This window comes from Rissa tridactyla, chromosome 12 (assembly GCF_028500815.1).
Source record: "Rissa tridactyla isolate bRisTri1 chromosome 12, bRisTri1.patW.cur.20221130, whole genome shotgun sequence".
Classification (NCBI taxonomy): domain Eukaryota; kingdom Metazoa; phylum Chordata; class Aves; order Charadriiformes; family Laridae; genus Rissa; species Rissa tridactyla.
The window spans coordinates 5,340,069-5,352,326 of NC_071477.1; the positions used below are offsets into that span (position 1 = coordinate 5,340,069).

Genomic DNA, 12,258 nt, shown 5'->3' on the forward strand with positions numbered 1-12,258 from the left:
TGCTGTCCCCATCCCAGATCCAGGGGTGCTCTGAGCGAACCAGAGCAAAGGCTGGAGCCCTGGGGGTCTGGGGAGGGGACCTGGGAAGACTTTTATCAGGGAAACACCAGGGCCAAGAGAGACACAGCAAAGCCCATGGCCCCCCTGGCCCCTCCAAGCTGGGCTGCACAGTGCGGGCGCCATGCCCTGCACCCCCCCATGCCCTGCACCCCGCTGTGTCCTGCACCCCCTCATGCCCGGCACCCCATCATGGGGCCATGCTAAGGGGTTTCCTCTTTTCTTCTCCCTGGGGATGGCGAACTAGGCTCACACCGTGGCCACCCCACGCTCACCGCGTGCCCCCCGCTGCCACCCATGACCCCACGCCGGGCAGGGAAACAGCCTGGGGGGCCGCGGGTGGAGAGAAGGGCTCTGGCACCCATCGGGAGGATGTAAAATCAACCCTGACAGCAGCCGGGCCAGGATGTCCCTGCGGGCAGCACTGGCGCCGGGAAAGATGCTTCCACTGCCTTCAGACCGGGGGGATCCCGCTTGGACCGGGGGGGTCCCGTTTGGTGCGTGATGGGAGTCCCCGCTCCCATCCCGGTTTGGGTCCCCCCGGGCCGGTAGAGGGAGGTATCGGCCACGCCCCCCCCGTCGGGCGGCACCGGCGGAGTCGGGTGGTCCCGCGGCCCCGGAACGGCACCGGGGGCGGGGCCTTACCGGGGCGGGGCGTGGTTTTACCGGGGCGGGGCGGCGGGCGCGCAGAGGGCAGGGCACAGCGGCGGCAGCAGCCCCGGCTCCGGGACGGCGAGCGGCACCGGGACGTGCCCCGGGACGGCGGCGGAGGTGAGAGCGGAGCGGAGCCGAGCCGTGCGCGGAGCCCCGAGGGCGGCGGGGCCGGGCAGGGGATCCCCGGGGCCGGTCCCGGGCAGCCCGGTCGGTCGGTCCCTGCCCCTGTCCAGCCGCCGCTGGCTCGGTCCTGCTCCGTGCCGGTCCCATCCCGAATCTGCTCGGTGCGGCGGCCCCTGGGGGCCCCGGGGGAGGCAATGCCGGGGTGTCCCGGGAGGGGCACGATGCACTCCCGGGGAGGTGATCCCTTATCGGTGGCCTTGCAGGGGCTGTTGGGGACTCGCCACCACCTGCCCTGCCAGCGAGGGCACGGGGCAGCAAGGGCACAGGGCAGCGGGCAGCCATGCTCTCGGAGCGATGGGCTCACCCCATCCCACCTGGTCCCCGACCCGGTCCCCATGGCTTGGGGACAGCCACACGGGCTGTGGGACGTGGCTCTCCAGGGTGGAACACCCCAGGAACAGCTGCTCCCGCCGGCATTCCCTGTGCCAGCAGGCCTCAGTGCTCTGCAGCAGGAGCCGTCGGGAAAGCCATGGCCCCCTGGTCACTGTGTGGCGGTACACAGGATGCTGTGGGCCTGGGCGCCTGCGGGACGCTTGGACCCCCCAGAGGTGTCTGTGCTTTGTAGGGCCGAATGCTTCAACCCAGTGCAGGATGGGCAGAGAAAATACCTGCCGCAGTGTCGGCACAGGCCGTGGCTGTGTTTCAGCCAGGGGCTGCGTGGGTTTGCCAAGGGGAACTGGTGCTGGGCTTTTCTGGTGGCCAGTCCCAAGCCTGAGCCTGGGGCATCCCTGGTGAGGGGGATGTGCTGTCTGGGACTGCTGCTGCGGCTCTTGCTCTGCCCTGGGAAGCAGGGACAGCCGAGGCTTTGGCACTCTTGGAAAGATGAGGAGTGACTGTAGGGTGTCTGGGAAGTGACAGTGACGTCCCTAGGGGACTGTGGGAGTAAGGTGGTGCTGATAAGGCCTGGCTGCTCCCCCACCGAGGCCAGTGGTCCCATGCACATCGTGGGGCCTCACTTAGCCCTGAGCTTCCTCCTTCGCTGTCACCAACAACACCTTCTCCTTTCTCTGCACTGAGGTCTCCCCCGGACAAGGGAAGTGCCTTTGCGGGGAGTTTCCCCCACACTCACTGCTTCTTGCAGCATATTTTCCTGCTGGTGGTTCTCAGGGAGCTGGAGAAAGTTGAGCATTTGCATTAGCCCTGGACTGGTAGCTGTTTGAGGCAGCTCCAACCTGGCAGAGAGCAGCCGGGCAGCGCAGTGGAGAGCGGTGACCCACAGCAGTGCGGGGGCCACGGCCACACCGAGGGATGGCTGGGTGCCCCAGCACCCCATGGCTGCCACCCACCTCGGCTCTGATGGGGCAGCGGAGCCCTCTCTGCCCATGGCACTGCAGCTGGGTGGGCATCACCTCTCCCTGCCATGTGCCAGCCCCGTGCCGTGCCAGGCGGGAGATGCTGGGAACGGGACTGGAGCGGGGCTTTCACCTCTGTCGCAACAGCTTCACTTCCCCTCCCTTGGCTGCAGGATGGGTTGCGTGAAGTCAAAGGAAGCCGGCATCCAAGATAAGATAATAAAAACCGACCCCGACCCTGGCCCCAGCTTGCAGCAGGGCCACTATGTGAAGGACCCCACGGCCACCAACAGGAGGGTGAGTGGGGTCTACTGGGCAAGCTGCGGGTGCAGGGCTGAACCATCATGGGGAGCTCAGCCCCTCTCCTCGCCAGAGCTGCCACCACCGAGAGCAGGGCCAGCTGCAGGTGCTAGCAGTGCCTGTGCCCTGGGGCAGGGGGCTTGGCCATGGGATGGGAGCCCAGTCCATGCTGGGGCAAAGCACAGGGCGAATCTGATGGGAATCAAGGAATTATGGAAAAAGGGAGAGAAAATTGAAGGTGTTGGGAGGGGACAGAGATGCTGGCGCTGGGCAAGTTGTGGAAGGCAGCGCCAGTGCTGCCCCTCGGGTGCCCCCTTGCTGCTGGGGGCTGGGGCCGTGGTGGGACCAAGACCTCCATGGGGTACGAGTCTCTGCCACCCGCAACATCACTCTCTGGTTTTGTCCCGCTTTGCAGAACAATGATGTCCCCAGTGTGGCCGCGTCCCCGCCTGAGGATGGTAGGTACAGGGGGAGCTGCAAGTGGGTGCACAAGGCAGGAGCGTGTGTGGGGAGGGTGACCAGGTCCTATCCTGCCTGGGTTAAACGCTGCTGGTCCTGGCCGGACGGGAGCTCTGGGCTTCCTCGAAGGCCGGACGTGGCTGTGACATGATGAAGATGGAAGTGCTGGCTGCTGCGGTGTTCCTGGTCAGGGTCCTGGCTGCACATGGCAGGGGTGGCTGTGTGCCCCATCCCAGCACGGTGAGGGGTGACCAGGGAGCTCCCTCGCTGCAGGCTCGGGGGACAATGTGGTGCTGGCATTGTACGACTACGAGGCGATGCACACTGGGGACCTGAGCTTCCAGAAAGGAGAGCGGCTCAAGGTGCTGGAGGAGTAAGTGCTGCTGGCGTCCCCTTGCCCTGGGGTCTCCTGGAGGCTTGCATGGCCCTGCTGGGGTTTGTTTCTGGAATTTGCCCCTGGAGGAGCCAGCAGTGCCCAGTGCTGGGTGCCATGGGCCAACCCGATGCTGTCTTTGTCGCAGGTCGGGGGAGTGGTGGCAAGCACAGTCGCTGGCAACAGGGCGTGAAGGCTTCATCCCCAGCAACTACGTCGCCCGAGCTGACTCACTGGAGACGGAGGAGTGAGTCCATCCCTCAGTGGCTCACCCTGGCCCCACACAGTCCTGTACTCCCCCACCACAGCTGTCCCCACTCCTGCCCCATGTCCTGCCCCCAGCCCTGCCCCACGCCAGCCTTAGCTCTCCCAGCCCCATCAGTGTTCGTTGGTTCATTTGTTTCTGCTGCAGGTGGTTTTTCAAGGGCATCAGCCGGAAGGACGCGGAGCGGCAGCTCCTTGGCTCTGGGAATGTGATCGGGTCCTTTATGATACGGGACAGCGAGACGACGAAAGGTCTGGAGGACTGCCTATGGTGGGAGACACCTACCCAGACCGGGGGCCCTGCTTTGCTGTGGGGCAGGGACTGGGGGGTCACACGGTCCTGCTGTGAGTGTCCCCACAAAAGCCCATGGTGCTACATATCCAAGGCCCGTGGTGGGGACAGGGGGGACATCCCCCTTTGAGGGTGCTTTCAGTGTTTGGGGTGCAGGCATAGCTGGCCTCCTGCTGGGGGCTGAGGGGGCAGTGGTGGCACAGTGGGGACAGGGGCTGCAGTGGTGGCTCTGCTGGGTGATGGCACCAGATGTGCCATGAGGCTGGGATGGCTGGTCGCAGTGGGGACATGCCCTCTGCACGGGGGACGACAGCTCACCCCTTCCCAAACAGGTTGCTACTCGCTGTCTGTGCGGGACAGGAACGACCTGCAGGGCGGCACGGTGAAGCATTACAAGATCCGGACGCTGGATAATGGCGGCTTCTACATCTCCCCACGCAGCACCTTCGATACGCTGCAGGAGCTGGTCCAGTACTACAAGGGTGAGCCCTGGGGTGACTGCCCCCGCCAGCCCAGACAGGGCTTTGTCCCCAAGCTGAGCAGCCGCCGGGCAGCTGGGGCTGTGCAGAGCCAGAGGGGCTCCTGCCCATCACCACTGGGCTTCTGCTGTGGCTCTGGCTGTGACGTGGAGCGAATCCCAGACCTTCCCCTGGCACACTGAATGGTTTGCTGGCCATCACAGCCATAGGTGTCAGTGTCCCCATATGCCTGCAGTGGCCAGGACTCCCCCTCCCTGGGCCAGCTGGTGCCCCGATGCAGTAATGCCCGGCAGGGCAGAGCGATGCCAGCGGGGCTGGGCTATGATGGCCAGTGTTTGATGTGTCCTCAGCGTTTGCAGTGGGGTGCGTGGTGCCAGGACATGCCCCGTGGCCATGGAGGCTGTTGTGGGCTCTGCTTTGAAGCACAAAGTGGCCGGTGAGACAGGCTGGCTGATGGCTCTTGGCTCTCCCCGGCAGGGCAGAGTGACGGGCTGTGCCAGAAGCTCACCTACCCCTGCTGCGTGCCCAAACCGCAGAAGCCCTGGGAGAAAGATGCCTGGGAGATCCCTCGGGAGTCACTGAGGCTGGAGAAGAAGCTGGGAGCCGGGCAGTTTGGAGAAGTGTGGATGGGTGAGCGCGAGGGGGAGGCAGCTGGGAGGAAGATGGTGGTGATGGTGGAGAAGGAAGGGTGAGGAATGGGAGAGGAGGTGGAGGGATGGTGAGGTGGAAAAGGCAGGGAGGGGGCGACCTGCGGGAGAGGAGCACGGGGAAGTGGAGGTTGCCCTGGCCTTAATGCAGGGACTGCTCAGGGCTGGGTGCGTGGGGACAGCCCTGGGCTGTGTGTGGTCTCCAGCCCTTGTGCAGGAGCTCTGTCTTGCAGGAGTGGGTGCTTTGGGTCCAAAATCCAGTGCTCCCAGTGCCTGGGTACTGGGCAGGCTGGGAATGGTCTGTTGTACCACCCCACAGCTACTTACAACAAGCACACCAAGGTGGCGGTGAAGACGATGAAGCCAGGCAGCATGTCCGTGGATGCCTTCCTGGAGGAGGCAAACCTGATGAAGACGCTGCAGCACAACAAGCTGGTGAAGCTGCACGCGGTCGTCACCAAGGAGGAGCCCATCTACATCATCACTGAGTTCATGGAGAAAGGTGCTGCCCGTGCCCCTGCGTGGTCGCTGCGGGCCAGGGCAGGCGGCAGTACCCGGCTGTCCCAGGGATGGTGCAGGATCGGCCCCTCCTGCATCCCCGGGGTTGGCCATGGGCTCTGCACCGGCTGCCGGGGTGCTGGGAGCGGGGCCGGCTCCTGCCGCTGTGTGTCTGAGCACTCTGGGGCAAGGGGCTGGGGCAGGGGCTTGCGGTCACAGCCCTGGGAGAGGGAGGGATGGGGACAGGGGAGCAGATGAGGAGAAGCGCTCCACAAGGCAGGAGGGAGCCTGCAGCAGAGTTTGCTCCTCTGCACAACCCATGGGAGCAGAGTGGGTGGTCAGGTGTGTTTCCTGACTGAGTCCCCATGTCATGCTCGGCTCCCCGGGACCCTGTGCCGCCCACAGGACCCCTGCCACCCCCAGGGTGGGCACAGGCTCTGGCCGAGCTGTCAGCCCCAGCCCTTCCCTGTCTGCAGGGAGTTTGCTGGATTTCCTGAAGAGTGATGAGGGGAAAAAGCAGCCGCTCCCGAAGCTGATCGACTTCTCTGCCCAGGTGAGGAGGGAGCAGACCTTCCCCAGCTCCCCACTCCTGTTCCCCCTTGCCCCTGTGAAGGGTGAGTGGGGGGATCGAGGGGCCCAGGAGCTTACGCGGGACTTGGGCAGTGCCTTGTTTGAACAGGCAAACACTGGGGATGGCGGGGAAGCAGGAAAGGAGACGGCGAGGTTTCCCTGCGGTGCTGCCCTCATACCCTGCGGGCAGCAAGCTGCCTGCTCGCCCCGCGGGTCTGGCTGCCCGCACAGCAGCAGGTGTGTGTGAAAGGAGAAGTGGTGGCTTCCTTCCCGCTAGCCTGTTAACTGCAGCACAGTCCCTCGCCGGAGCTGCACGGAGCCCGGGGGGTTTTGGCCAGGCTGCTCCCTCTGAGGATCAGGGAAATCCATGTCTGCTAAGGCCACTGTGGTTTCTGCAGCCCGCAGTGCCGTTGTGTTTTGTGGAAGTTGTGGGGGGTGAGGGCTGATGCTTGTTTTCACTGCGGACATTCGCACGGTCCTTTCTCCAGGACGTCCTGGTGCTGGTTGGAGTGGCTTGTCTGAGCCCATGGCTCCCCGGGGAGCAACCATGGCAAAGCTATCGATTCCTATCCGTTGCTGCTGATGTGATGGTTACCTGCAAACAACATGCTCAGTGCGATCTGCAAACTTTGCAAAAACCCCACAAAACCCTGTGTGGCCGCACGCCCACCCTGTGCCACCCTGGCACGAGCTGCGGTGCACCAGCGCAGCGTCTTACACCCACCAGGGCTGTGCCCCTGGCAAGGACCCATCTTCAGCTGTGGCAGTGTTAAGCTTCATGGGTTTAATAGGAAATCCACAGTAGGACCGTTCTGCTGCATTCGCAGTGCCTGGGAGGTTGAGCCGGGCACGGTTTCTAGAAGGGAGTGTAGCGTGTTGTTACCCCACAGGAATGCCTACAGGAGGTTTGCGGTTCATTAAGATCATCTACCTGCCAAAGGGTTGTCACGGGCTGTGGGAAGGCAGCCGGAGAGGCAGGAGGACTCAGTGAAAATCATTTGGGGGATGTTTTCAGGAGGTGATTTTGAGGACAGCTGAACGTGCTGTTATACATCTAGCTTTGTGTGTGCAATCATTTGTGCAACCACTGTCTTGTCCCTGCTGCTTCTGCAGTGTCCCCAGAGGCTGGCTGAATCCAGGGACCCTTTGAGCCAAGGTTGGTGTTTCTACGAAATAATTCATAGAGGTACCCGTGCAACAGGAAAGCCAGGACGGGAGCCCGGACCCCAAGGGCTTAGACCGGGTCACTGGCCACTCGAGCCGGCTGCGCCAGCGTCTGCTGATCAGCTGTGCACTCGTGCGCGCCATCTGTTCCCAGCAAGCTGGCTCCTGCAAACCGCCCGGCTTGTCCCCGTCGCTCGGAGGGGCTGCTCTCTGCAGCACGGAGGAGCAAAGGCTGAAGCGCTTTCATGTGCAGGCAGCAGGCAGGCAGGCAAGCAGGCAGGCAGCTCGCAAGGCAGGCTTGTGCTGGGGCTGAGTCACTGCGAGCAAAACCATGCGTGTGGTCATGGAAATAATCCTTCCGCTCTTGCAGGGCTTGCGTACTTCTGTATTTTGTGTGAGCAACTGTACTTTACCCTGGCCTGGCTTGCGTGAGTGTGACGGGGATGGGGGGGAGTGTCCCCTCTGGCTGCTCCAGCCCCTTCCCCTCCCAGATGCTGGTAGCATCCAGGCATGGGATAATTTGGCACAAATTTGGGGTTTGGTCGTGCACGTGCCAGGTATCTCTGCATTGATCGGCGCTAATAGCTGCACACACAGCCGCAGCTGATGAGTGTAGAGGCTTCACAAGACAGAGCCAAGAGGGATTTACAGGGGTCATCACAGCCCCCAGGCAGGACTGACTCTTCACAAACTATTCTTGAAGACCCCAGGCATCTTCCCACCCTCCTTGGGAGAACCCACCACAGTGCTTTTCTGTCCTCACCGAGGAAGCTCTGCAACACTGGCCAACCCTCACTGCAGCAATTAAAGTCCATTCATTGTCGCCTTAGTAGAAAGAGAGGACAGTTTGCTCCCTGCTTCCCTCAAGCAGCTGTTGAGGTATTTGGAGGTTGGTCTCACATCTTCTCTGAACAGAGAATGATTTACTCCTCTTCACGTCTGCATGGCTTCGGATGAAGCAGTTGTACCTTGCCCTGTGGACATTCACAGGCACTTGCTTGTGACCACACCAGCTCCTCGGATGGCAGTTCTCGCTGCTTTTCTTGCACGTGGACTCAAATGGGTCACATCAGGCTGGTCACCCAAACCCCAACCTCTTCTGCAAGGGATTCCCTCCGCGGAGAGTGGCTCCCACGCAGAAGAGGAGAGTTGGTCACATCTCCTGCTGTGACTCAGCCTCCTTTCACCCCTTTTCCAAGCGCTGACCAGAAGCAGTTAACCTCCTTCTATTCCTGGTAGCAGTTGCGTTGGGGAGGTTGTGTTATTTCAAACAGCCTCTTTTGCATTTTTGTCTTTCCCCTTTTTACAGATTGCAGAAGGGATGGCTTTTATTGAGAAGAGGAACTACATCCACAGAGACCTGAGAGCTGCCAATATTCTGGTGTCGGCGATTCTGGTGTGCAAGATTGCAGACTTTGGCCTGGCCAGAGTCATTGAAGACGATGAGTACACGGCCCGGGAAGGTGCGGGAGATGCGGGGGGCGTGTGGCCACTTTCTGAGACGGTGAAGGGTTGTGGGATTCCCTTAGAGCCACTTATCAATGCGTAACCTTGGTGGCAAGGACCCCAGGAAGGACATGCTGTGTAAACGGGCAGATGAAGGAAGCTCCTCTCATTTGCATCGCTTCACACCTTCCTCTTCTGTTTGTTTGTTTCTTGTTCCCTGTATTTCGCCACCAGTTTCTCAGCATTTGGGTTTTTTGAGGCCATGTTTCCCCTTGGATCTCTTTGTCCAGGTGCCAAGTTTCCCATTAAATGGACTGCACCAGAAGCCATCAACTACGGATCTTTCACTATAAAATCAGACATCTGGTCCTTTGGGATCCTCCTGACTGAGATCATCACCTACGGGCGCATCCCATACCCAGGTAAGGTGGTGAAATGCCTCCTCTGATCTGGTTCCAAAAGACACGCTCCACCTTCTGGGCCCATCCGTGCGATCTGTTTCTCCATGAAGTTAGATCGCTGAAAACAGAGGGAATAGTGAGAAATCTGAATCTCACGCTGGGAGCAGAGCTCTAAGATGGTAGCACAAGGTCTCAAGATGGCAATTCTGTCTGTGAGCCATGGAGAGTAGCCCAGAGCATGAGACAGTCACCGAGCATTCTGCACCACTCATTTATGGACAAGAGCTCACCCAGGATGGACAATTAGGAAGATCATCAAGATTTTGTCCCTGGGAGTCCTGAGTGGACACCAGCTGTTTTCACTGACCTGAAATCCATGCTGATGTGACATGGGTCCCCTCTTCTCAGTTTCCACAAAGCAGCGCTGGGACACCTCCTGTGGGGAGCCCACAAAATCAGTCCACGAAATCAGTGCTGACTTTGGGGTGCCCATCGCTTTGGGGAGAAGGGCAGCTACATTATGTACTGCCTTGGGGCTGATCCTGCAAGGAGGTCCTGAGCTCCTCCAGCTCCATGAGAAACCAACAGTAGCCCGGATCTCGAAAAGATTTGGTCTTTCTTTTTCTAAAATAGAAGATCACGTTTTTAATGTGAGAGGATAATTGACTTTCCCCGGGATGTGCTGCATGTCCCTGGGAGAGCGGGTATCAGGCACCACATGTTCCTGGCTCATGGGTTTGTGTCACAGCACTACCCCGTGGTTTTCTGCTTCCTGCGGATTAAGCATGTTTGGAAGTAGCCCATCAGTTCATGACTGATAGCTGTGCCAGGTGTTTTTGGGAAGGCTTGAACAATCTGTAAATCGTCATCATTAGCAACAGCCCTATATTTTATACCAATTGTTTACTCTGTACCTTTTTTCCATGGGAAATTATTCTCTATAAGAAAAGTAAACATTGCCACCAACCGACCATGAAGGATGTGGGGTGGCATAAAGGGTTGTTGGGGAAGGACCAATTCTGCCTTCACACTAACTTATTTTTATCAGTGACACTGGAAAGAATGGCTCATTAAAGACTCGGCAGATGGAGAAGTGTAGCCTTTATTTTGTGAAGATTTACACAAAACAATTCTAATTCCCATCTGACCTGCTCACCTGGAGTACAAAACTGCATGCTTCAACTAACTCAGCATCTCAGTTGTTCACATATTTCCCCGACCTGGAGTAGGAGTTCCCCCCTTCCCAACCCTTTTAACCTGTCCTTTATCTTCCTAGTGACATTGCCCAAAGGGTGAGTAGTTTTGGGTTTGGGCGGTTTTTTTGCCTTTTAAAGAAATCAAGTGATAAACCATGAAATGTTCACCTGCCCTGTTTCTCCAGGGATGTCGAGCGTGGAGGTGATCAGGGCCCTGGAGCACGGGTACCGAATGCCCCGCACAGAGAACTGCCCCGAGGAGCTGTATGATATTATGATGAGATGCTGGAAGACCAAACCAGAGGATCGTCCCACCTTCGAGTACACACAGAGCGTTTTGGAGGATTTCTTTACTGCAACAGAGAGCCAGTATCAGCAGCAGCCATAACTCAGGAAGCTTGGTGAAGGCAGCAGACACCCTGCACTATGCCCACTGTGTTAGCGGCAGCCAGCACATGCACCTTGCTCTTTCCTGTCCCACTCGTGATCTGCCCGCGCGCGCCTTCCTCTGCCAGACTGGCCCAGGACCTAGACCCTTCCTGGTGTGGCTGGGCTGGAAGGAGGGGCAGGAGGAAGCCACACTCAGGCCAGCCCCCCCAGGGCTGCTGGACAGAGGGAGAAGCGATGCGGGGCCATACCTTGTGCCTTTCACACCTGCCTGAGTGCCCGCAAGGCAGCTGCTCCGAGAAGCGCTGGCTGGACGATGGTTGCCTGCGCTGGCAGCACCATGCAAGGAGGGCTGGGGCCAGGCCTGTTTCAGCTACAAAGGAAAAAACCCCAGATTATTGTTTTTGTTTTTAACTCCTGAGATCTTATCGTGTTGTTTTGCAAGTGTTTGAGCTGCACTCGCCTCTGCGAAATGCCGTTACGCTCCGGGCATGCTGTGCAGCGCCCACGCCTCCCAGTCCCTGTGTGTTGGGGAAATCCCAGTGGATTCTCACACGGGCATGCTGCGACGTAGCACATTGGCTTGTCCTCAACGCGTGACCCTGGTTTTTAAATGTCATGCGTCGCAGAAATATGTCTCTCTCCTCACTCTCCTGGGTTTCCTTCCTCAGTATTTTTCGTGGTACCCCGCTCTGCAGAGCGCCGGTTTGGGTGAGGCTGTGCTGAGGAGGTGGGCAGCGCGTGCTGCAGGGTATGGACAGACATCGATGGTGCTTTACAAGGCAGATCCTGGATGGATCCCCCCAAGCTTGCCCTGGGAGGAACCTCTCCAGCTGGCCCTGGCCCAAGGAGCCCTGCCCCTCCATGGCAAAGGCCCATGGCTCCACTCACAGGCATGAGTTCACATCTACTAGGGCACAGACAGTATCAGCAACAAACCCAGCGTTCCTTGCACACTCATTTTATGTTGTTGTTTATTTTTAGTATTTACTGATTGGTTATATGGGGAAAAGGTGGAGTATCTTTTTCAGAGTGCCCTGCACATCTTACAGGAGGGAGCTTCTGCGCCTGTCTTTCTATTTTCCTCATACAAAGAGGCAAAAAACGTTGCTTCTATGTTTTTGTATCAGCTTTGGAAGCTTCTTTTTGTAATCGATAAAGTATTTACAAACCCTCCTGTCTTTCGGCCTTTCCTCACGTTCCCCACCCCGGGCGGGGGGGGTCGCGGATGGGACGAGGCTGGGGGCCCGCAGCGCCCCTCGGCGCCGGCCCCGACTGGCCCGTGGAGCGGGGTGGTCGTACCGGAGGGACCGGGCCGGGCCGTTCCGGGCCTCTCTGCCCCAGCGCCCGCACCGAACGTGGCGCCTTGGGCCTCAGCGCGAAGGCCGCTGCCCTCAGCAAAGATGGCGGCGCGGGCTGCCCCTTCCCCGGCCGGCTCTGCGAGGGGCCGGAGACCCGCTGGTGACTGGCCCAGCGGTCTCTGTCCCGCTCCGCCCGGCGGCAGGGCTGGGCTGGGCCCGGTCCCGGCGCCGCCTGCAGCGGTAGCGCGGAGCCCCGCGCCCGGCCCGTCCCGGGCCCGCCGAGGCCGCTGTCGCC

General features: G+C 60.0%; 1 protein-coding gene across 1 annotated transcript; it reads left to right on the plus strand.

The window, feature by feature from the left end:
• Window positions 1-749: 749 nt before the first annotated feature.
• HCK (HCK proto-oncogene, Src family tyrosine kinase) lies at window positions 750-11,828 on the plus strand. The gene is made up of 13 exons (XM_054218773.1): window positions 750-828; window positions 2,360-2,483; window positions 2,902-2,944; window positions 3,219-3,318; window positions 3,467-3,565; window positions 3,731-3,834; window positions 4,207-4,356; window positions 4,831-4,983; window positions 5,320-5,502; window positions 5,975-6,051; window positions 8,542-8,695; window positions 8,969-9,100; window positions 10,461-11,828. The coding sequence occupies exons 2-13, from the start codon at window positions 2,361-2,363 to the stop codon at window positions 10,661-10,663; spliced, it is 1,521 nt and encodes a 506-aa protein (XP_054074748.1). The 5' UTR covers window positions 750-828; window position 2,360; the 3' UTR covers window positions 10,664-11,828.
• The last annotated feature ends 430 nt before the right edge of the window (window positions 11,829-12,258 follow it).

Excerpts from the sequence above, each read along its gene's own strand:
- HCK (XM_054218773.1), top strand. The coding sequence starts at position 2,361 with ATGGGTTGCGTGAAGTCAAAGGAAGCCGGCATCCAAGATAAGATAATA. Across the intron at positions 2,484-2,901 it reads CCACGGCCACCAACAGGAGG|AACAATGATGTCCCCAGTGT; the intron begins GTGAGTGGGGTC and ends CCCGCTTTGCAG. Across the intron at positions 4,357-4,830 it reads GCTGGTCCAGTACTACAAGG|GGCAGAGTGACGGGCTGTGC; the intron begins GTGAGCCCTGGG and ends TCTCCCCGGCAG.